The following is a 25,169-nucleotide window of genomic DNA, read 5'->3' on the forward strand; positions in this document are numbered from 1 at the left end:
GGTCGCGCACGGTGGGGTCCATTGTGGGTACTTCCTCCTCATCCACGATGACGAGGAGCAAGCGCCCCCTCTAGGGGGGCTCGCGAGAGCTCGCGGGGGGTGGAGTGGCGGCGCTTCGCTGGCGGTGATGGTGGCGGTGCTGATAGTGGCGGTGACGGTGGTGCTAGTGGTGAATGTGGTGGTGGTGAATGTGGTGACGGTAGCGGTGGGTGTGGTGAATGTGGTGAATGTGGTGGTGGTGACGGTAGCGGTGGAGGTGGTGAATGTGGTGGTGGTGAATGTGGTGACGGTAGCGGTGGGGGTGGTGAATGTGGTGAATGTGGTCGTGGTGACGTTAGCGGTGGGGATGGTGAATGTGGTGGTGGTGGTGGTGGTGACGTTAGCCGTGGGGGTGGTGAATGTGGTGGTGGTGAATGTGGTGACGGTAGCGGTGGGGGTGGTGAATGTGGTGAACGTGGTGGTGGTGACGGTAGCGGTGGGGATGGTGAATGTGGTGGTGGTGGTGGTGGTGACGTTAGCGGTGGGGGTGGTGAATGTGGTGGTGGTGAATGTGGTGACGGTAGCGGAGGGGATGGTGAATGCTGCGGTGAAGCTGCTCCTGCTGGTGTTGTGCTCAGGCCGATCCGTCCGGGGGTGGTGGGGAGGAGAACGACGTTTGAGGAGTTTGTGGAGGAGCAGCTCAAGTTGCAGGAGGCGCGCGGAGCAGCTCACAAGGCACGCACACACGCACACACGCGCACACACACGCACACACACACGCATCATACACACACACACACGCATCGTACACACATACACATCGTACATGCACGCACGCACATCGCACATGGACACACACACGCGCGCACGCACACATTGTACACGTGCACGCACACATCGTACACGCGCACAACCACACACAAAGATCCCCCGTATACCCTTAACAGACTGCCGTGGCAAGTGCTGTTTGCCAGAACATATGAAGGCCACAAAGCCACACGAGGGGGTGGGGTGGCCAGAAACGCATCCAGCCACCCTTGTCTCCCCAATGCTGCTGTTTACGCATTTATGGCTGAGTCAACCTAGGGCAGGCCCAGCACCGGTCCAAGGTATTTGTCGCCCGTGTTGGCTGTGAGCGGGAATCGAACTCGCGTTTCCAGGTTCGTAGCGCAGCGCGCTAATCACTCCACTGCCGCTTCCCATGTATTCGTGCACACGCACACAGTCAGCGAGCGTGTGTGTCACCCGTGTGTGTGTGTGTCCATGTGTGTGTGCGTGTGTCTGTGTGTGTGTGTCCGTGCGTGTGTGTGTGGGGAGCGGTAGTGTAGCGGTTAGTGCGCTGCGCTATGAACCTGGCGACCCGGGTTCGATTCTCGCTCACGGCCAACACCATCAGTGACGATTATCTGAACCGGTCCTGGGCCTCCCCTAGGTCGACTCAGCCTCAAATGAGTACCTGGTGCGATGTGTAAACATCGCCACTAGGGAGACAAAGGCGGCCGGGCGTGGTGTTGGCCACCCACCCCCTCGTGTGCCGTGCCGGCCTTCATAGGTGCTCACTAACAGCACTTGCCCCAACAGTCTGTTAAGGCTATACGGGGGATCTTTATCTTTGCCTTTGTTGTGCGTGTGTGTGTGGGGAGCGGTGTTGTAGCAGTTAGCACGCTGCGCGATGAACCCGGCGACCCGAGTTGGATTGCCGCTCACGGCGAACACCAATGACGATTATTTGAAACGGTCCTTGGCCTCACCTAGCTCGACTCAGCCTCAAATGAGTACCTCGTGCAGTGTGTAAACATCGCCACTGGGGAGACAAAGGCGGTCGGGCGTGGTGCTGGCCACCCACCCCCTCGTGTACTGTGCCGGCCTTCATAGGTGCTCCTCGCTAACAGCACTTGCCCCTACAGTCTGTTCAGGCAATAAGGGGGATCTTTGTCTTTGTGTGTGTATGTGTATGCATGCCAGAGGGAGCGGAGTGGTCACATGGCCACGCAGTTGTGCGCATGTGACAGCGCCGAGTCGTGACCCTCGCACAACGCTGCTGCCATCCCCTCCCCTCTCCCCCGTCCCCTCTCCTCATCCCCTCCTCTCTGGAATCTCTCCCCCCACCGCCCCCCAAACTTCTCCAATCTCATCCCCGCATCCCCTTCCATCCTCCCTCGTCCTCATCCCCTCGTCCCTCCATCCCCTCCTGCCCTCGGGCCCTGGCACCCCCTCCCCCCCCGCCCCTCCCGTCGCCACAGGCCCACTCAGTCGAGGCGCCGGTCCACACCACCAAATCGTTTCTGAAGAAAGGAGAGGGCACCCAGCGATTCGCCCGCGCCCGCCACGGCACCGCCGCCACCGCCGCCGCCTTCTCCTCCCCGGCGCGGGGGCCCGGTCCCTCCAGACGGTGCCCGCGGGCCCCGCGGCTGTCGCCGGCCGGAGCGGGGCCGGCGCCGGCGGCGAGGACGCAGGGCCGCCGAGCCCTGCCGGAGGTGCAGGGCGTGAGCCGCGTGGGGCAGAAGCTCCGGCTGCTGAGCCAGCGTTCCGGCGGCGCCGGGGCCATCCCGCGGTTGCCAAGCGGCGCCGGCGTTAATGCCGGCGGGGCGGCGGCGGCGGCGGCGGCGTCCGCCGGCCCGGCCACGGCGGACGCGAACGCCGAAAGAGCCGGGGCCTCCCGGTCGACGGCGTTGGAGCGATTTCCGGCGCCGTCCCCCGGCGGCGGCGTCGGCGGGGAGGGCAGCGTGCCGCGGCTGGTGAACCGCTTCGAGTCGATGCTGGAGGACGGCGCTCCGCCCGCGAGCGACGACCGCGGTCCCGACGACGCGTCCAAGCGAGTGGCGCGTAGAGACGTCAACGGGAACTTAGACCAGGGCGGCTCCTCCGGCAGCGGGAATGGCGCCGGCGAGCCGGCTGCCGGCGCGAGGCCGGAAGTCGCGGCGTCGGAATCCGTACGGCAAGGTGGCGGTGACGAAGGCACCGACGATGATGATGACGTTGACGACGATGATGAGGTGGAGGAGGAGGAGGAGGAGGAGAAGGAGGGGAAGGAGGAGCATGAGCACAGCGACTGCAGCCAAAAGACGTACCGCGTGGGAGCGTCCGTCGCGTACAAGCGTCTCGACGACAGGATCGTGCACGTGCCCGTCGTGCCGGGAGACGTCAGCGCCCGCCACAACGCCGCCGCCGCCGACGCCACAATGACCGCGAAGCCGGGGTGCGACGACGCCGTCGCCGCCGCACCCCGGGAGGTGCGGCCGGTCCCGGGGTGGGCGCAGTCTCGGGCGACCCGGCCGCCGACGCTCGCGAGGGCGTGGGGCGCCGGCAGGAGCCGCGACGAGGAGGACGACGGCGACCAGGACTACGCCAGCGACGCCCCCAGCGAGGCCGACGCCGGGGCGGCCGCCCCTCCCGCCGAGCGGCGCCGGGCCAAGCGGCCGACGACGAAACCCGGCAGGGCGAGGCAGCGGTGGCCGACGGCCGGGAAGCAGGACGGAGGGGGCGACGGCGGCGGCAAGAGGAGCGGTGGCGGCGAAGCAGAGAGCGCGCAACCGTCGCTGGCTCCCGCGCGGGATGGCACGGAGCCGGCGGGGGGTACCGGTGGACTCCGGCGAGCAGGGGACGCCGGGAGGGGCCCCCCGGCAGAGGGTGGGGATCCGCGTGGCCCCCCCCACGGGGATCCCAGGATCGGCCGCCCTGCTGCGACAAACCCAGCGGTCGCGGATCGGACGTCGGGGGGCGACGGTCAGTCCACGTGTCGCTTGACGGGTTGTCACGTTAGAGTGTAGTTACAGCCCCGTGAGCTCGCCCCGTGAGCTCACCCGCTCGCTCACCCGCTCGCTCACCCGCTCGCTCACCCGCTCGCTCACCCGCTCGCTCACACGCTCGCTCACCCGCTCACTCACCCACTCACTCATCTGTCCATACACCGAATCGCTTTCTCACTCACTCGCTCATTTGCTCATTAGCTCATCCATTCATATACTAACTCACACGTTGACTTATTATACACTCGTGCACTCAACCACTCATTCATCCATCCACACACTCCTTTGCCAACTCACTCACTCATCCTCTCTCCCACTCATTTACTCACTCATTCACTCACGTACTCATTCACTCATCCGCTCGCTCGCGCATTCATGAATACATCCATCCATATACTCACTCACTTATCAACTCACCAACTCACACACTCGCCTTTTCACTTCCTATCCACATACTAACATGCTCATAAAAACACGCAACCGCTCACTCATTCAATAATTTATCCATACACTCACCCACTCACCTCTTCGCTTACACATGTACTGACTCGCATGATCACTCAAGAACTAACTCGCACATTCACTTCACCTCTGACAAGTTCACTCACTCACCCACCACTTAGTCACTAACCCACCCATGCACACATTCACTAATTTACTCACTGACCCAATCAACCACAAATACACTTAATCAGTCACGCACTGAATAACTCACTCGTTCGCTCATCTATTTATTTTCTCACTCACGTTAACTGATTAATCACTCATATGCACTCACTCAATTAATCAACCACTCATTCATCCATCCATCTGTACACTAATTTGCCAACTCACTCGCTTATCCTCACTCTCACCCACTCTTTTACTCACTCGCTCACTCACTCATTCACTCGTTTACTCATTCAATTATTTATCCATACTCACCCACTCGCTGCTTCGCTTACCCATATACTGACTCGCATGCTCACTCAAGAACGAACACACACATTCACTCAACCTCTTACGAGTTCACCTGCTCACCCAACACTCGCTCACCCACTCATGCACTCACCCACTCATGCACTCACCCACTCATGCACTCACCCACTCATGCACTCACCCACTCATGCACTCACCCACTCATGCACTCACCCACTCATGCACTCACCCACTCATGCACTCACCCACTCATGCACTCACCCACTCATGCACTCACCCACTCATGCACTCACCCACTCATGCACTCACCCACTCATGCACTCACCCACTCATGCACTCACGGACTCAATCACTCACCCACTCATGCACTCACCCACTCATGCACTCACCCACTCATGCACTCACCCACTCACCCACTCATGCACTCACCCATTCATGCACTCACCCACTCACCCACTCATGCACTCACGGACTCAATCACTCACTCACTCATTAACTCGCAGCATACATTGACTGACCTGTCCACTACTGACTCGTGCGTTTTATATCCTTCCAGCGACATGGGCACACTCTTAAAACAACTATCAGTCATATTCTTAGGTTTTTTCGGTAAAGTCACGTAGATCAAAAATAAAAATTCACCTGAAGACGGAAGCTTGTGTTGCCTCCGAAACGTCGTGATTTTTATTTTATTTTACTTTTATTAATTTTAATTTTTTATCTACGTGACTTTACCGAAAAAAACCTAAGAATATGAATCCTTGCAGTCACGAAAGCTTCAAATCTAGAACTATCAGTCACTTACTAGGCTCGCTCACTCACTCACCCACACGCACGCTCGCCCACCCATTCAGTTCGGTTGGGATAACATCAGTCGGAACCAGTCCTGGGCCTCGCCTAGGTTGACTTAGCCATCATGAATATCTGGTGCGCTGTGTAAACATCGGCAGCGAGGAGACAAAGGGCAGACGGGCGTAGTGCTGGCCACCCACCACCTTCGTGCCCCGTGCCAGGTAACAGCACTTGCCCCAACTGCCTGTAGAGGTTATACGGGGGACATTAGTCTTTGTCGTTGTGAAGTGCACCGAGTCTGGCACAAGCGCCGTGGCGCCTTCGTGTGTGCGCTCGTACGTGTACGTCAGAGGTCGCAAACGGGGTTTGATTCCTAACCCGTACCCGTACCCGGCCGCACCAGGGTCGCAAACGGGTACCCGTACCCGTACCCGGCCGTACCCGTACCCTAACCGTACCCGGCCGAGTACGGGTAGGGTACGGGTATCGGGTACCTGATTGCGACCTCTGGGGTGAAGCCATGTTGCAGGCGCGGGTGGGTTGATTCTAGGAACTGGAATTGTGAGAAGAGACAAGACGTTGGGAAATGAGTGACAAACGGTTACTCACCAGTGACTCACGGCCTACCCGTTACCTGTACCCGGCCGCACCAGGGTCGCAAACGGGTACCCGTACCCGGCCGGGTACGGGTAGCTGGGTATCGGGTAGGGTACGGGTATCGGGTACCCGGTTGCGACCTCTGGTGTACGTGCGCGTACGCGTGCTGAACGTGCCACTCGGGTGAAAAAGACGCGTGGTGCTGACCACCCACCCGCTCGTGTGCCGTTTCGGCATTAAAAGGTGCCACTCGCTAAGAGCGCTTGGCCCAGCTGCCGTTGAGGCTACACGGGGGATCTGTGTCATTGTTTGACGTGCGTGTGTGTCTCTGTGTTCTCGCGGGTGCAGATGCAAGTGCAGGGAACTCGAAGCCTCATTCCAGCGGAGAAAGTGTCAAGTCGAGGGTCGGGTAACGTGCTCAGCCGCTCGCCGGCACACTCACTTATTTACTCACCTAAATACTCACCTACTCACTCACCTATTCACTCACTCACCTATACACACACTCAACCTACACACCTACTCACTCATCGAATCACTCACCTACTCACTCACTCACTCACCCACTTACTCACCTACTCACTCACCTATTCACACACTCAACCTACACACCTACTCACTAATCGAATCACTCACCTACTCACTCACTCACTCACCCACTTACTCACCTACTCACTCACATACTCACCAACTCACTCACTCACTCACATACTCACTCACCTACTCACTCACCTACTCACTCACATATTGTCACCCAACCCACAATGCACCGCAAGAGGAGACAGCTGCTTGCCGAGTAGCGAGTGCAGTGCACGATGTTGTCCCACGTCTGACCGCATAGCCACGGTGGCTCGGAGATGTTAACTCCCTCGCCTGGTATGCAGGAGGTCGTCGGTTCGATCCCAACCCTGACATGTTTATTTAGAATTTGCTTGTCTCTCTCCCTGTGATCGCGTGGCTTTTTCTGCAGGTGCTCCCGTTTTTTTTCTCCACACACGTTGCTTTAGAATCAAAATGCGTTTAGAGTATTCGGCTGCTATAAATTTCCACGTGATGATAAGCCACTTCGTTGAGCTATCATTTGTGGCCAGGTCGCCTCTGATAAAGAGCCATATAGCTCAGTGGGCCTTACCTGCTTAAAATAAAAAAAAAGTTTAATCAACAACAACAAATGTTTAGTTTATAGCCGCGTTTGTGTGAATTAAAACCGCATGAAGCGAATCTTTTGGGTAGATATCGTTCAGCCAAAATCGCACAGACCGAACTGGCGTCGAGCGAGGGAGACCTGTGTGTACGACACTGCGATCTGCGAGATTGGATCGAGCCGTGGAATATCGCGGAGTGGCCGAGGCCGGGAGCTATCCCTCGTCGCCGTTCGTTCTCTCGTGCAACGGGACAAAAGACAAAGATCCCCCATATAGCCTTAACAGACTGTAGGGGCAAGTGCTGTTAGCGAGCACCTATGAAGGCCGGAACGGTACACGAGGGGGTGGGTGGCCAGCACCACGCCCGACCGCCTTGTCTCCCAAGTGGCAATGTTTACACACCGCACCAGGTACTCATTTGAGGCTGAGTCGACCTAGGGGAGGCCCGTGACACTCACTCTACGTGCGTCTATTCGTCGTCGTCGTCGTTGTCGTCATCGTCGTTGTCGTCATCGCGGTCTCAAGGTCCTGCCTTCTACGTCCGATATGGCACGCAAAAAAAATCTGAAGTTTCAATGAGGCTCTCTGTCTCTTACAAAAGATCGCCAGCAGTCCGGCGTGTGGGAGGCCGGGTTACGAGCAAATGATCGTGTGACTCGCACGCAAAAGGAGTGGTGACTCTGTGTACGAGCATTCGGTAACGTCACACGATAGCCTCAAACTGCACCTAGCCTGGCGTAAGCGCTATGGTGATGTCACCGCCACTCGGTGATGAAGTGGCTGTTGTTGTTGTTGTCTGACTGTGTGTGTGTGTGACTGCGTGGTGGAGTGGTAGTGTAGTGGTTAGCACGCTGCGCTACGAACTCGGTGACCCAAGTTCGATTCCAGTTCACGGCCAACACCAGTGATGATTATCTGAACCGGTCCTGGGCATTCCCTAGGTCGACTCAACGTCAAATGAGTACCTGGCGTGATGTGTAAACTTCGCTTCCAGGGAGACAAAGGCGGCCGGGGGTGCTGTTGGCCACCCACCCCCTCGTGTACCATGCCCCAATAGTCTGCTGAGGCTATACTGGGGTCGTTTTTTTCTTCTTTAGAGCGGTAGTGTAGCGGTTAGCACGCTGCGTTACGAACCCGGCCACCCGGTTCGATTCCCGCACACGCTGAACGCCAGTGACGACTATCTGAACTGGATGTGGGCCCCACCTACGTCAACTCAACCTTAATTGAGTATCTGCGGCGGTGCGCAACTCAACATCGTCACCGGGGAGACAAAGGCGGCCGGGCGTGGTGCCCTCCCGAAACAACCTGTTGTAGGCTACTCGGGGGATCTTAATCTCTGTGTGGGTGTCTCAATTCCGTTGTTCTCACACCGCTTGGCTCAAATCCCAAAGATACATTCCTCGACCACAAGGCCGTAATTAAAATGTGTCCCGCCCCCCCCCCAATATATTGCTATAAAATAGATTTCTGTTTATGTGATTGCGGTTATGGTTGTACTTTATTAATCCCTAATCTCTGACATTACATACAATGAAACAAGAAAAGGTAAAAAAGAAAAAACAGAGCAATGTAATACAATTACACTATTAGACATTATTGTTAAAAATAATTAAAAAGTCAATCCTATGTGTTAGTGCATTTTTTATATTTTAGGCAGGAAATTTCAAATTTATATAAATTAAATTTGTATTTTCCCTACACTTTTTCGTGGGCGGCGCATGCCGCTCCCATTCTAACCTCTGGCCCCCTCACCATGCCTCCTCACCATGCCCCCTCACCATGCCCCCTCACCATGCCTCCTCACCATGCCTCCTCACCATGCCTCCTCACCATGCCCCCTCACCATGCCCCCTCACCATGCCTCCTCACCATGCCCCCTCACCATGCCTCCTCACCATGCCTCCTCACCATGCCTCCTCACCATGCCCCCTCACCATGCCCCCTCACCATGCCTCCTCACCATGCCCCCTCACCACTCACCATGCCTCCTCACCATGACCCCTCACCATGCCCCCTCACCACTCACCATGCCCCCTCACCATGCCTCCTCATCATGCCCCCTCACCACTCACCATGCCCCCTCACCATGCCCCCTCACCATGCCCCCTCACCATGCCTCCTCACCATGCCCCCTCATTCTGCCCACCCCCAATCCCAAGAACGCAACTCTCGTGGCTTTTTGCGTCTCAGTGCCGACCCCGCAAGTCCAGACTTGCGCGGCTCTGGCGGGCGCTCTTTTCAGCCGCCTCTGTTGTGTTTGTTCTCTCTAATCTGAGCTCACCAAAGCCAGCATCGGTGTTTCTAGGCAGCCGCCCACTCTTGTTTGGCCGGGGTAGGGGCCAGGTGGCGTTAAGGGCCCCGTGGTGGTGGTGGTGGGGGCGCAGGGGAGAGAGTGCGAGAGAGAGAGCGGGGAGAGCGGGGAGAGGAGAGCTGAGAGAGAGAGGAGAGAGCGGGGAGAGCTGAGAGAGAGAGGACAGCTGAGAGAGAGCTGAGAGAGAGGAGGGGAGAGGAGAGCTGAGAGAGGGAGAGGAGAGAGACGAGGGGAGGGGACGGACGGCGGAGTCGCCAGCGTGGCCGGCAGAAACTTCTTGTCGTCTTCGGGACGCGTCGCGACGCTCTCAACTCCGGTACGGAGGCCGGAGCTGATGGCACCGGCGGCACCGCGGGGGGCGGACTCGCTTGGCCGGCTCAAGTGTCCCGCTCGCGGTGGGGGTGGTGGGGGGGTGGGGGTGGGGGTGGTGGTGGAGGGGTGGGGGGGGTGGAGGGGGTGGGGGGGTGGAGGGGGTGGTGGGGGGGGGGGTGGTGGTGGTCGAGGTGGGGGGGGGTGGTGGAGGTGGTGGTGCGGGTGGTGATGGAGGTGGTGGTGGAGGTGGGGGTGGTGGTGGAGGTAGGTGGTGGTGGGGGTGGTGGAGGTGGCGGTGGGGGTGGTGGGGTTGGGCGTGGGGGGTGGTGGTGGTGGAGGTGGTGTTGGTGGGGGTGGTCGTGGTGTTGGTGGTGGGGGTGGTGGTGGTGTTGGTGGTGGGGGTGGTGGTGGAGGTGGTGGTGGTGTTGGTGGTGTTGGTGGGGGTGGTGGTGGGGGTGGTAGGGATGGTGGTGGTGGGGGTGGTGGTGGTGGTGGGGGTGGCGGTGGGGGTGGCGGTGGTGGTGGGGGTGGGGGTGGAGGTGGGGGTGGTGGTGTTGGTGGTGGTGGGGGTGGTGGTGGTGGTGGGGGTGGTGGTGGTGGGGGTTGTGGTGGAGGTGGGGGTGGTGGTGGTGGTGGGGGTGGCGGTGGGGGTGGAGGTGGGGGTGGTGGAGGTGGGGGTGGTGGTGGAGGTGGTGGAGGTGGGGGTGGGGGTGGTTGTGGGGGTGGTGGTGGTGGAGGTGGGGGTGGTGGAGGTGGGGGTGGTGGTGGAGGTGGTGGAGGGGCGGGTGAGGGGTGGTGGTGGGGGTGGTGGTGGTGGAGGTGGTGGTGGAGGTGGAGGTGGTGGAGGTGGGGGGTGGTGGTGGGGGTGGTGGTGGTGGAGGTGGGGGTGGTGGTGGTGGAGGTGGGGGTGTTGGTGGCGGTGGTGGCAGTGGGGGTGGTGGTGGTGGTGGTGGAGGTGGGGGTGGTGGAGGTGGGGGTGGTGGTGGAGGTGGTGGAGGTGGGGGGTGGTGGTGGGGGTGGTGGTGGTGGTGGGGGTGGTGGAGGTGGTGGAGGTGGTGGTGGTGGTGGGGGGTGGTGGTGGTGGTGGTGGTGGGGGTGGTGGTGGTGGTGGTGGAGGTGGTGGTGGTGGTGGTGGTGGGGGTGGTGGTGGTGGTGGTGGTGGAGGTGGTGGTGGTGGGGGTGGTGGGGGTGGTGGTGATGGTGGTGGTGGGGGTGGTGGGGGTGGTGGAGGTGGTGGTGGTGGGGGTGTTGGTGGTGGTAATGGGGGGTGGTGGTGGTGTTGGTGGTGGGGGTGGTGGGGTCGGCATCGCGATGCGTCCGACGCGGTCGTGGCGTGACGGCTGCTCGCAGGAGAGCAAGGAGGGGAGGGGCGGGGGGGGAGGGGCGGGGGGAGGGGGGCAGAGACGGGGGGGAGGAGAGCCGGTGGGGGGGGGGGGGTTCGCGTGATTGAAGGCAAACTGGAATCTTTGTGCCGGAGTACAAAACACGAAACCCAAAGCCCCCCCCCCCCCCCCCCCATCTGCTCGAGAGCGAATCGGTCGAGGCAAGGCGGTGCTCTCGCCAGAGGCCGTGCGGTGAAATCCCACAGATTTGTTTTTGTCGTGGAGTTGTTGCAGAAAGAAACGAGGTCCAGCCGCTCCTCCCATCGCCAACAGCGGTCGCCATGGCGACCCAATGTGAAGCAGGCCCTCCAGGTGCAGCCGCGTGAACGTGGAGTTGCCACTGCTTTGACCGCCCTATTACAGGTTTCAGCACTTGGGAGCCGTCCATAAATGACGTCACGCACCTAGGTGGTGCGGGGTGGGGGTCAGACATTTGTGACGATGTGTGACGAGGGGGTGGGGGTTGAGAAATGTAACGTCACATCAAAATGAGCAACTTTAAATAAATATAGACAACACGTTCTACTTAATTAAATAGACTTTTAATAAATGTTTTCTACAACATCAGAGTGCAGCGCCACATTAAATACGCACTACAATGACAATAGTTTAAAGCGATTTGAAGCATGTTTTTTTTAATTTAAACTATTTTTTATTTTACACGATAAGGCCCACTGAGCTATGTAGCTCTTTACGGAAAAAAAAACTGGCCAGAAATGATGCCTCACCGAAGTGGCTTATGGTAGCCAAATAACTTTAAACGCGTGGTGACGTTGATTCTAAATGTGAAGGGAAAACCGGAGTACACGGAGAAAAATCCACGCGACCACGGGGAGAGAGAGAGAGACACGCAAACTCTAAATATACAGCAGCAGGCGTCAAGGTCGGGATTGAACCCACATCCAGCAGTAGATGGAACAAGGGCTGTGGGTGTACAAGGCGAGGTGGCGTGAAAGTGACGCGGCGATTATGGTGGCGACGGTGGTTGGAGAGCGGGCCCTCTCAGTCCTCGGGTCGCGAGTTCACGTCCCTGCGTTCCGCGTGCCCTGGCCACGTGTCACGTCCCATTCACCTGATCCATTCACCAGTCTTTAATGTCTCGTGTCCCATAGCCGCCGTTTCACTGCATCTTGCGTCCCACGTTCCGTGCCCTGTATACCATGTCCAGTGTCCCGCATTTCGTGTCTTGTGCGTCCACGTCGCCACGACACGTCCCATGTCCCGTGACTCATGTCCCGTGACTCATGTCCCGTGACGCGTGTTCCGTGACGCGTGTTCCGTGTCGCATGATCTTTACTCCTCGTGTCGTGTCCCACGACCCACGTCCCATGTGTCCGGTGTGCCGCGAGAAGGCAGGAGGGGGCCTACGGACTTGTGGACAGGAGGGACCTCAAGCTTCCGGCCTCCGCCCTGGAGGGTGCGGGGAGCAGCCACGGGGGGCTGGGAGCCCCCGGTGGCCCCGCGAGCCAGGAGGAGCAGCGCTCGGCCGAGTGGGAGGAGATTCAGGTGAAGTGGAGCATGGGCCCGGGGGACGTAGGCCGTACGCGGAAGTCACCGTGGATCAACACAATGGGCCCCACAGCTGTGCAAGCCAACTGATGCTGCTGCCAAGGACATGGAGACATTCTAGATTTGAAGTTTTCGTGGCTGCACTTTGTGCGCAATCAGCACGACCTTATGATGCATTCGTTCAGCAACGGGAAGCCAAAAGCTGCTCAGCAAGTACTTGGACGGATATGGTCAGATCTTGCGGTGCCCGTCACGACGCGTGCCAGTCAATGTTGTACACACCGCAGCTTCAAATGGCACAGTGCATAAGTGTCTCTAAGCTAGATTTGAAGTTTTCGTGACTGCAAGGGTCCATACTCTTTGGTTTTTTTCGGTAAAGTCACGTAGGTTAAAAAAGAAAACAAATTAATTAAATCGCGACGTTGCTGTGACGGTGCCACCTGAGGACGGAGGCTTGTGTTGCCTCCGAAACGTCGTGATTTAATTTATTAGATTTTTTACCTACATGACTTTACCGAAAAAACCAAAGAGGACATGGAGGCAGTTGCGAGGTTGAGTCATCACCTGCCTGGTTGATCCTGTGGTGCAGCGTGTCTGTGTTTGGTTGCTATAATTCATTTTTAGAATGTATTATTTCTCAGCGGTGGCCGGGTGCAGTGGCCGATCTCTGGTAAATAGATGGTGACACTGGGCAGGAAGGGCTCCAATGAGCTTTTGGCTTTTATTTCACGGGCATCCTGCGTGGGTACCGATGGAGTTCACGTTGATGATGATCACGTTAATGAGCGTGTTTATGATTGTGATGCCGACGATGACAATTAACACCTGATGTATTTAGGTGTTAATTGTGGCACTCGTTGATAATGCGATACCGATAATAATTTCGTTTTAAGTTGATGATTGGTCACAATAATGCTAACGATGAGGATTGTGGCAATTGTAACGATGGCAGTGGTAATATTATTGATGATAATCTGACTCTGGTGTTGACATTTTTAGAGGTTAAAACGTCAGCTGTGGGAGCTGCAACAGGCTGTGAAGCAGAAGGAGCGGCACTGGGAGGGTCCCAAGGCAGAGCTCCACCGTGGAGCCCGGGCACTGAGTCCACACCAAGAGGCAGCCCGACATGTGGACAAAACAACAGCTGGGCCAGGCATGGAGCTCCATCGTGGAGCCCGGCCATTTAGTCCGCACCAAGAGGCAGCCCGCCATGTGGACAAAACAACAGCTGGGCCAGGCATGGAGCTCCATCGTGGAGCCCGGCCGTTTAGTCCACACCAAGAGGCAGCCCGACATGTGGACAAAACAACAGCTGGGCCAGGCATGGAGCTCCATCGTGGAGCCCGGCCGTTTAGTCCACACCAAGAGGCAGCCCGACATGTAGATGTGACAACATCAGGGCCAGGCATGGAGCTCCACCGTGGAGTGCAGCCCTTGAGCCCACGCCTAGAGACAGCCCGGCACGTGGACAAGATGAGAGCTGGTCCAGGCACAGAGCTCCGCCACGGAACTCTCCCGACTGCCGCCACACGCCCACGCCTCCTCTACAAGGAGGAGCCGAGCGACAGAGCGGCCGCGCTGGCGCCGCGCTGGCCCACCGCCCGTAGCAAGACCCCCACGCTGCCGAGGCCGCCCGTCCCCGCCGACGGCCCCGACGTCGACGCCGCCCCACGCGGCGGCCGGGCCGCCGACTGGCGGGGCCCCGTACCGGCGAGCGTCGACCGGTGGGGCGAGCAGCTACCCCCGACGCGGGGAAACGCCTTCGCCGGCGGCCCCCGTTCGCTGTCGGAGCCGGCGCACGCCGCCGAGCCTCCCCCGGGCGCCGAGTCGCGGCCCAAGACGCCGGTGCGGGCGACGCGGCCGGGCCACGACCTCTTCTACCGCGATGCCGACCCCGGCTTCGACCCCGGCCCTTTCTCGGGCCGCGGCCACCGCTCCAAGACGCCGAACCCCACGGCCGGCGGCGGGCGGCGCGCCGCGGACGCCGTTCCCCGCTCCAAGACGCCCAACCCCGAGACGCCGTCCGCGCGCCTTCACGGGGAGGCGGCCGCCTCGAGCCGCCACAACGGCCTCGGTGGGGGGCCCTCGCGCGCCGGGGGAGCGCAGCGGCCCGGCGGCGCGCCGGCCCCCAACCGGGCCTCGCCCTCGCCGGCGCCGGAGCGGCACCGCCCGGCAGCCGGTCCCCACGGGGACCCAGAGCTTGCGTGGCAGCGCTCGGGGGCCGTCCCGTCGCCCACCGCCGTGACGTTCGCGCCGGACCGGGCGCGCCGATCCAAGACCCCGAAACCCGGCGGCGAGGCCCGGGCAGCCCCCGGGGTCGGAGCGCGTGGATCCTCGCCGGGCCCGCGCGTGACCGCGCCCCGCACCCCCGTGCCCGCCGCTCCCACGGGGACGATCGTGGCCGCCGGGGCTCAGCGAGCGCGGACGCCACTGGAGCTGATGGTCAGCGTGAGTGGGGGGCCGTGAGGTGTGGTGAGAGTGTGGTTAGTGCTGTGCGCGTATGTTGTGTTTGCCGCAGCAATATGTAAGACTGTACGGCGTTGCCTTGCTCTTTGTGTAAGTGTGCGGCCTAACATTGGTGCTTGCTAACAGCACTTGTCCCAACAGCCTGTTAATGGCGATACCGCGAGATCTTTGTCTCTGTCACTAAAAGTCTCCAAGGCGGGCGAAATCTTCCTTGCTTAGGGCCGAAAAGGATTTTTCAGACGACACCTTTTGACGAACAACCACAAGTACAAACAGGGGTTCACGTTTACCACAGTGGCAGATGTGACCGACTGACAATCAGAAGCGGTGTTGTTGCCAGCTCGAAAATATTCCCCCACTTCGGGTAGTCGATAAGTGCGCCGTGCCAGCCTTCGTTGGTGCTCGCAAACGTCACATGACCCAGCCGTCCGTGGAAAGTCTTCGCCTTGACCTTTGCCCCTTTTTTTGTGACGCAGCCTGCCCACCGTCTGGAATCGGCGCATTTGGGAGGGGTTGCGTTCCACGACGACCGAGAGGCCGACGACGATATCCAGCAAGAGATCCTGTATCCGGACGGGAAGGTGCGTGGCCAAAGCGCGTGTGAGCGCGCGTGCGTACGTACGCATCGCGCACGTACCGCTCGTTCAGTCGGCCGGCTTTCGCACGGCGAGTAAAGTCCTCGCAATACCTTGAGCGGGTAAACCGTGTTCTCTATATAACAACGGTTATATTGCGGTGGTGGGGGGTGGAGGGGTGGGGAGGGGTGGTGGGCGGGGTGTTCCATGCAAATTTAAGGAAAAAAAAACCACGGATATTAAAATCGCACTCCCAAAGCTCCGATATTGAACAGAGTGCAGAGCCACGCCGACTTGCAGGCAGCTGCTGCACGTCCACATGGCGCGGAGACGTGGCACACGCCGGTAGTTAGTCCTGTACCCAACGGTAATTCCTGCGGCGTTCAGTTCATACTATAATATGCAGGATATTTATTTATTTTCAATCAAAACATTCAAATAATTTTTTTTTTATGGAAATGTATTATTAGAGCATGGAAAATATTTTAAAATTGAGCTGCGCATTCTCTTAGAAACGCAACGCCACGCTGCAGCGGCGCAATGGTTGAGAGGTCGGCAACACCGCACGTGAAATCTCAGGGGTCGCCGGTTCCATTCAATGCCCCGGAGTGGCAGTTGAAACAAACGGCGCAAGTTGCTTCACTCTTAAATCCACACCGCTCCCTCCCTCTTGCCTCTGTTCCGACAAGCAGCGTAACGTTGCTCCGCCAGCGATGAGCCGACTGGCAGGTGGCACGCGGTGGGGTAAAGTGTGAGTTACTGCCACCCCTTTGGAGACGTCTTACCCGGTGTGTGCACACTCCAGAGTGGCGAACACACCCCAAGCAGCAGTGGCTAGAGCAAGTAACAGCTGGGCTGCAACAACAACAACCGCCATTCGCCACTAAGTGGCAGCGACGTCACCACGGTGCTTGTGCCAGGCTATGTGCACGTTAAGGCCGCCACGTGAAGTGTCGGAAAGCCCGCCGGCAGAAGGTCACGGGACAGACCGAGCAGGTGCCATGGGATGACTGACTGAGACGACTGGCCGATGCACCATCATGTGCCCCCTACTGTGCCAACGAGGGGGCTGAGTTGCACACGCACAGATAAGCAGCATAAAAGCTGTGATGGTCTAGTGCCCAGGGGAATCACTTTGTAACTAATCTGAATCTTTATTTCGCACTGGGGGAGGAATCCGATGCGCTATGACTCTCTCTTATCGCAGATGTTCCAGTCGGGGGGCGAGTTCGCCAGTTATCTTCTTGGTTCTTTCGGTGAAGTCACGTAGAAGGGAAGTAATAAAATAATAAAAATAAAACATAATAAAACAATTCTCACGACGTTTCGGCCACAACGCAAGCAGCCGTCCTCAGGTGAAAACCAGGTCCGTCGAGGCGACAGAGTCTGAATGAAACAGCACACGAGCTTGGAGCATATATATAAGCTGGGCGCATTGACAAAGGAATTTGCATATCAAAAGGAATTTAGCATATTTATGGGAAATGCAGGAATGTGATTAGTACTGCATATGCATGTGCATTATGCAGGATTAACAGCATCAAAGGGAGCTGCAGTTACTGCTGCTGCAGCAGTTGCTGCTGCTGCTGCAGTTTCTGCTGCTGCTGCAGTTGCTGCTGCTTTAGATAAGCATCCGTGTGGATGCTTATCTAAAACCGGATTCCCACCACCATCCATCCCAGAAGAATTCCCTCATCAAGACTCTATATCATAGAGCCCAATGCATCTCCGACCATGAACACATTTCCAGTGAACTCAAACACGTACGCCAAGCTCTTAAGGCTAATGGTTACTCCGACTACACAATCCGCAAAGCCATCACTCCAACCATCAAGAAGGATCCTGTTGAGGAGCCTTTCAAGACCATCACCTTACCCTACATTGCTGGGGTCACAAAAAAGATCTCCAAAATCCTGATTAAACACAAGATCCAGGTCCGATTCAACACAGTACATAAAATCCGTGATCTGGTCCCGTCTGTAAAAGATGTGGTTCCAGACATACAGTACCCTGGCGTCTACAAACTAAGTTTCCTCTGTGGTAGCAGTTACATTGGAGAAACCAAACGACATGTCTCGGACCGCATCCGTGAACATAAGGCAGACCTGAAACACGGTAGGACAAACACCTCAGCCGTGGCAGATCACTGTTACAATTCAGTGGGCTCACATGACATTGACTTCTCCAAGACAGAGGTTCTCTGCAAGCCATCTGGCTATCATGAGAGATTCGTTCATGAGGCGATCCACATATACAAACACAGAGACAATTTCAACCGAGAAGATGGATTCTGGCTTAGCAATCATTGGAAGGACGTAATAAACCATTTCGGATCTTAACTGATTGTGTTCACGTTTACGGTGACTTTCAGACCACGTTCCACTCACTGGCATGGTGCAGTGTGCAGAGTAATGTATGGTGTCGTAATTGTGCAGTAAACATATAGCAGTATGATACACATTAGGGTGGGTAGAATAATACATAGTGTTATATTAAAATGGATAAGGCAGCAACTGCAGCAGCAGCAGCAAGTGCAGCAGCAGCAGCAGCAAGTGCAGCAGCAGCAGCAAGTGCAGCAGCAGCAGCAACTGCAGCAGCAGCAACTGCAGCAGCAGCAGAAACTGCAGCAGCAGCAGCAACTGCTGCAGCAGCAGTAACTGCAGCTCCCTTTGATGCTGTTAATCCTGCATAATGCACATGCATATGCAGTACTAATCACATTTCTGCATTTCCCATAAATATGCTAAATTCCCTTTGATATGCAAATTCCTTTGTCAATGCGCCCAGCTTATATATATGCTCCAAGCTCGTGTGCTGTTTCATTCAGACTCTGTCGCCTCGACGGACCTGGTTTTCACCTGAGGACGGCTGCTTGCGTTGTGGCCGAAACGTCGTGAGAATTGTTTTATTATGTTTTATTTTTATTATTTTATTACTTCCCTTCTACGTGACTTTACCGAAAGAACCAAGAAGATGAATCCCTGCAGTCACGAAAGCTTTAAATCGAAATTCGCCAGTTATGTCAACTCACGTGGAATGTGCCCAGTCTCGTCAGATCTCAAGAAGCTAAGCAGTGGTTTTTGGGGCCTGGATAAGTGCTCGGATGGGCGACCACCATGCACAGCAGGTTGTTACAGGCTGCTGTGGGGCGACATAGTCAGCGCAGATGGCATGGCAGGAAAAGCCCATTGTTTCTCTGTACTGTAGCCCATATTCTAGGTTCTTTCGGTAAAGTCACGTAGATAGAAATTAAAAAAAAAAGATTTTAATAAAATTTCAACGTTTTTATTATCTTCAATTTATTATTTTTACATTTTAATAAAAATAAAAACATTTCTATCACGTGACTCTACCGAAAGAACCAAGAATATTCATTCCTGCAGTCACGAAAGTTTTAAGTCAAAATGTACCGTAGCTATTTTCTCTCCCCCGCATTAACCAGCCCGCACCGACCCGCGTGATGAAGTATGGTTACATAACCCCGCAGAGTGGTGGAGAGGGCTCATCCAGCAGTGGATTAACAAAAAGTGTCTCACGTGCATACTCCATGTACAACTTGTAAAACAATAATAATGCAGTTGTCACGGGAAAAATACACTTGATAACCCACAAAGCTCACCGTCCAGAAAGTCGGGGTCTGTTGCGAGTGGGTGGATTCAGTGACTGAAGCAAATGAATTATTAAATGTAATGCCCGGCCATGCGTGGAAACGTTATACTATCGTACAAAAGTATCAGGAGTGAGTTATTACGTGTAAAAGAAACCGGGTGGATGACCTCAACGTATATATACGGGGTGTTTTTAAAAGATGGACCCGATTTGAAATCGCTATATCTTTGAAATTGGGTCCATCTTTTTGAAACACCCTGTACACTGCACGTGCACATCATGCAGTACGAGTGGGCAGCCCGTCCTGCAGACAGGGTCACGTGACACACTCGCCTAACCCTCGTCACGCAACCACCGCTTCACCCGACGGCATTCGCCAGTCAGCTCACACCTCGCCTGACCCTCACCACTCCCCGAGTTCGGACAACAGAGTGGGCAGGTTGGCCCTCACCCTCTTCCAAACCTCACCCCATACAAGAGGACTCGCCTGTCCATTGTATCATTTTGTAGCGGGGCTCAACTTCACGCGACGGCCTGTTACAAATGTTAGAGTTGATCGGTTCAAGGTCGTGGATGCTCCGGGAACCAGATTGCAGGCGCTCGCTGTCTCCGGCCACTTCTGCGCTTCGCTTCGGCTGGGACTCGCTCCCCGCCAGTCGTTCGCTCTCTCGCATCGCCTCACCGCGCCCCCCTCCACCCCGTTAACAGCCGCACCTTCGATCGCAATCGGTGTCCGGCCGCCAGCATTGCTCGCGATTAAACGCGTCTTCGCTCCGTCAACTCTTACCGGAACCTCTAAGGTCCTGGACGATGCTGGCATCTGACCACTTTTGCTAGAAACTCTCTTGCCACGTGAAGTGCTTGAAAGACACTGGCATCTGACCATTCTTCCTAAAAGCTCTCTCTCTAGTAGTATGTTTTTAGCCTTTCAATTGGTACAAAAACTGGCACCTTTATACAAGGCATCATGTTTGCAATAACCACAACACAAGCAGTCAAAATGCAAACAAAAAGAAACAACTCTGATGATATGCACTGTCCTTGAAATTGATTGGTCCACACCCGAGACAGCTTTTCTTAGAGCCTAGTCTCCATTGGTGTTGGACCAGATGACGCCAAAAGGCGTACAAGGTTGTACGCCATTGGTGTGGACCAATCAACTTCAAGGACAGTGCTTATCATTATCATTATCAGAGTTGATTCTTTTTGTTTGCATTTTGACTGCTTGTGTTGTGGTTATTGCAAACATGATGCCTTGTATAAAGGTGTCAGTTTTTGTACCAGTTGAAAGGGTAAAAACATACTACTATGTTTTGCCACTGGTAAAGGAGATGTCTCATAGTGTAAATCTCCCTCTCTCTCTCCACATGAAGCTCCTGAAGGATAATGGCACGTGTTTCTATATTTTTTCCCGTCCATGGAATTCTCAACAGCCGATGGTGGAACCACGACTCTGCTCACCTCCGCTCGTCTTCGGCTTGCAAAGTCCAGCCCTCGGCTCCGTAGAGAAGCGCAGGTTGAACGGGGCACTTTGTAAAAGTGCACGTTGCCATGACTCATTGCACGTTGCTCTTTGTGAACCTGCTCGTTGGGTACAGCTGCCATTTATTTTTGCATGCGTGCATTTTGTAAAACGTGTAAGCTTTGGCGTGGTGGCCGTGCTTGCATCTGGACATGTGAGATATTTATATAGTGCACGTTGTGACTTCCTTGCATGTGGATGCACTTGGTAAATGCGCGTGCTGGCATGCGAGCGTCCGTGTGCTTTTTTGTTGTTGCCGTTGTTGGGTGCAAGTTTGTAAACGTTTGTAAACTCGGTGTGGCTCTCGGGCATGCGATGGGGTTAACGACTCGCCGACCGTTGTATTTTCCTCCTGGAAGTTATTTGTATCATGTGACACGTAACGCGCACATCGAACCGCGCGCGTCAAGATCACCGGTCGTTTACAACCCGTGCACGTTTACAAGAACATTTTTCCGCGTAATTATTTTAAGCCGTAATGCTACCGAAATAATAAAGATGGGGAGATAAAAAAAAGAACGAGACGGGAGGTTTGAGACGATAATCACGAGATGTACTAATTGTACCAAAAAATAAATCGGTTCTTGAATCACATCGTGGCACAAAATTCTGACGAACCAAACCGTCTGGCTCGTGACACGCGACGCGCTTACTGGCCGTGCCTCTATTAGCGAGCTCTCTGTGACCGCATCTCTGCGTCTCCCTATCGAAACTTGTGTGTCCATGTGTGTTCCCATGTGTGGAGCGGTAGTGTAGCGGTTAGCGCTACGCTGCGCTATGATCCTGGCGACACGGGTTCGATTCCCGCTCACGGCCAACACCAGTGACGATTATCTGAACCGGTCCTGGGCCTCCCCTAGGTCGACTCAGCCTTAAATGAGTACCTGGTGCGGTGTGTAAACATCGCCACTGGGGAGACAAAGGCGGTCGGGCGTGGTGCTGGCCACCCACCCCCTCGTGTGCCGTTCCGGCCTTCATAGGTGCTCGCTAACAACACTTGCCCCTACAGTCTGTTAAGGCTATACAGGGGATCTTTATCTTTGTGTCCCCGTACACCCCCATGTGTCCCCCCGTGTGTCCTCCCGCGTGACCCCCCTCGCCCGCGTGACCCCACCCTCCCCCCGCGTGACCCCCCCCCCCCCCCCCCCCCGCGTGACCCCCCCCGGCAGGTGGAAATGGTGCTGCGGAGCGGCCGGCGCATGGTGCAGTTCCGCAACGGCACCCGCAAGGAAGTGAGCGCGGACGGCCACACGGTGACCGTCGCGTTCCCCAACGGCGACGTCAAGAAAACCACCGACGACCAGCGCGTGGTGAGCGCTCCGTTGCCGAGAGGGGGGGCGGCCGGGAGGGGGGGCGGCCGGGAGGGGGGGCGGCCGGGAGGGGGGGCGGCCGGGAGGGGGGGCGGCCGGGAGGGGGGGCAACCGGGAGGGGGGGCAACCGGGAGGGGGGGCGGCCGGGAGGGGGGGCGGCCGGGAGGGGGGGCGGCCGGGAGGGGGGGCGGCCGGGAGGGGGGGCGGCCGGGAGGGGGGGCAACCGGGAGGGGGGGCAACCGGGAGGAGGGGCGGCCGGGAGGAGGGGCGGCCGGGAGGGGGGGCGGCCGGGAGGGGGGGCAACCGGGAGGGGGGGCGGCCGGGAGGGGGGGCGGCCGGGAGGGGGGGCGGCCGGGAGGGGGGGCGGCCGGGAGGGGGGCGGCCGGGAGGGGGGGCGGCCGGGAGGGGGGGCGGCCGGGAGGGGGGGCGGCCGGGAGGGGGGGCAACCGGGAGGGGGGGCGGCCGGGAGGGGGGGCGGCCGGGAGGGGGGGCGGCCGGGAGGGGGGGCGGCCGGGAGGGGGGGCGGCCGGGAGGGGGGGCAACCGGGAGGAGGGGCGGCCGGGAGGAGGGGCGGCCGGGAGGGGGGGCAGCCGGGAGGGGGGGCGGCCGGGAGAGGCGCTCACGGGAGGGGCCGCTTTCCGTGGCAGCCGCCCGCCACGGGAATGTGGAATTTTCCATCGATGGCTCGTCCAAATCGGCCAGCTGATTGTACTGTGTGTGTGCGTGTTACTGCCATACGTAGCCAACCGCGTGTGTATGGGATTTGGTTTTTGTATATCTGGCTCGTAACTTTTTGGACACTCCACCACCCCTCCTGGAATAATCAAAATCCGGCGAAATGTTGGGATTGTGGTCTGGGGTATGGAGACCGAACGGATTTATTTTTTATTTTATCTACGATTATATTTTCTTGTTTTTATATTTGCATACGGATACTGGATAATTGATGTGCAGCGGTGTGGGATGCAATTGCATGAATGACACTCTATGAAATGAAATTATTATATAATTAATGCACAGCATTGTGAGATGCTGTTGGCACGAATGACGCTGCTATATAAGATGAAAGTGTTATTACAGTAACATGGCGAGTTTTTTGGGGTGTTTGTGTTGCGCGCTGCTGCCAATACCAGTTCCGGAGTTTTGTGTGTAATCGCGGCTTCATTCTTGCATCTGTCCCTGTGCCTCTCATCGCTGCTTTGTCAGAGGCATGGTGGGCAAAAGAAGGTGGGATAGGAGAGCGAGTGAGAGGAGATCAACAAGTCGAGAGAGAGGGTGTAGGAGCAGAAGGGGCGCACTGCTTGAGACTTGAGCGGTTTGGACACGAGAAGCAGATGGAGGAGACCGGTTCTACCATGATGTTCAATGACGCTGGGGTTTGGAAGGGCAGTCGACCGAGTGGCAGGAGACTGGAAAGTGATGGAGGCACACAGGGATGGGAAAATATGAAGGCGTGGAGCGATGTTTGGCTGCCACCCGATCCCGGCGATGCCTGGAAATTCCCGGAAACGGGGACACACCGATGATGGTTGATGACGATAATTAATGTTTATGGCAGCGGTTATTGATTGACGACGATGATGGTGGCTTGGGACCACGAGTGAGCATCATTGCCCTCTTGTTTATTTGAGCCGAGTGACAGTGCAGCTGTGGTTACACTACTTTACTGGCATCTATTGGATGTTGATGATAATAATAGTGAGGCAGGTGCTGGGTACATTTGTGTTTGAATGGCTGCCCCCGTGTAGATGAGCAGGGTGTGATGGTCCAGTTATCTGAGAGATGCCGAATAAGGCCCGTGTCATGTGACTTTCATGACCTGTCGCTCAATCTCTCTCTCCGTCTCGCTCCCTTCCAGGTCTACTACTATGCGGAGTCACGGGTGACGCACACAACGTACCCCGACGGCACTCAGCACGTGCGCTTCCCCAGCGGGCAGACAGGTAACGAACGAGGGTGTGGACACCACGGTAGCGCGGGGGGGGGGGGGCGACACCACGGCAACGCACTACCACGCTGTACTACCGCGTGTGTGTGCGGACTGCCGAGCGGTGGCGCTGTGGTTAGCGAGCCGCGTTATGAACCCTCCCCCCCCCCCCGGCGCGCTTCAGCTTGATTCCCGGTGACGCCGAGCATTTGTGGCCTAGCATTAGGCCTCGCCTAGGTTGACTCAGCTTTAAATGAGCATCTGGGGCAGTGTTGACTACAGCTCTGGGGAGATAAAGAAGGCCGGGGGTGGCTCCTGACCACACCGCTCCCTCGTGCGCCGTGCCGGCCTCAATAGGTGCTCGCGAACAGAACTTGCCCCTAACCGATCTGTGCAGGCTATACGTGGGGAACTTTGCTTTTGTACGTTTGTTGAACTTCTGTCGCACCGTACGTAGCCAACCGTGCTCATAATCGGAGGTGCGGGGGAAGGACAACAAACTAAACACTTAAAGCAGTTCTAACAAATGAGTTTCAATCTAGATTATTTCAAAGTGCATAGCTCCAGTAGCTTCCTAATATCTGAAGGAAGAGCGTTCCAGACGGCCGCAGAAGCGCATCTGAAGGGCCGCGATGCGGTGACCACCGTCTTTTTTCGAGGATGCCCGGAGTTTGCGCGAGGGTTTATGCTCCTTGAGATCGTCACTACCCGTGCCGCGCTGTGCCCGCGCGCTGTCTTTACAGAAACCCAGCACGTTGACGGTCGCAAGGAGATCGTGTTCCCGGACGGGATGGAGCGACTCATCCACCGGGACGGACACGAAGAGAGCCGCTACCCCGACGGCACTCGCGTGCGCACCGCCAGGTACCACCCCGGCACGACACTCGCCCGGCACAACACCCAGCGAGCTCGTGATGCGGTCAGCGTGCTACCTTCCTGGTGTGTCACCCACCCAGCGTGACACACACCCAGCGGGACACACACCCAGCGTGACACACACCCAGCGTGACACACCCCTCGTGTTGCATTCAGTATGTTCACTTTCTTAGTGTGACACACACCT

At 57.1% G+C, this 25,169-nt stretch overlaps 1 protein-coding gene across 1 annotated transcript in view; it reads left to right on the forward strand.

The window, feature by feature from the left end:
- The window catches only part of LOC133357034 (collagen alpha-1(II) chain-like), a 33,733-nt gene that overhangs the window by 5,403 nt on the left and 3,161 nt on the right, over positions 1 to 25,169 (forward strand). The window contains exons 7-15 of the mRNA XM_061574774.1: positions 618 to 714; positions 2,223 to 3,705; positions 6,384 to 6,444; positions 12,541 to 12,694; positions 13,697 to 15,139; positions 15,640 to 15,744; positions 22,039 to 22,179; positions 24,038 to 24,122; positions 24,850 to 24,970. Coding sequence (XP_061430758.1) covers positions 618 to 714; positions 2,223 to 3,705; positions 6,384 to 6,444; positions 12,541 to 12,694; positions 13,697 to 15,139; positions 15,640 to 15,744; positions 22,039 to 22,179; positions 24,038 to 24,122; positions 24,850 to 24,970 — 3,690 coding nt within the window. The remainder of the gene's footprint in view (positions 1 to 617; positions 715 to 2,222; positions 3,706 to 6,383; positions 6,445 to 12,540; positions 12,695 to 13,696; positions 15,140 to 15,639; positions 15,745 to 22,038; positions 22,180 to 24,037; positions 24,123 to 24,849; positions 24,971 to 25,169) is intronic.

Source organism: Lethenteron reissneri, chromosome 56 (assembly GCF_015708825.2).
Source record: "Lethenteron reissneri isolate LAM-NWPU_2019-01 chromosome 56, ASM1570882v1, whole genome shotgun sequence".
In the NCBI taxonomy this organism is placed as follows: Eukaryota; Metazoa; Chordata; class Hyperoartia; order Petromyzontiformes; family Petromyzontidae; genus Lethenteron; species Lethenteron reissneri.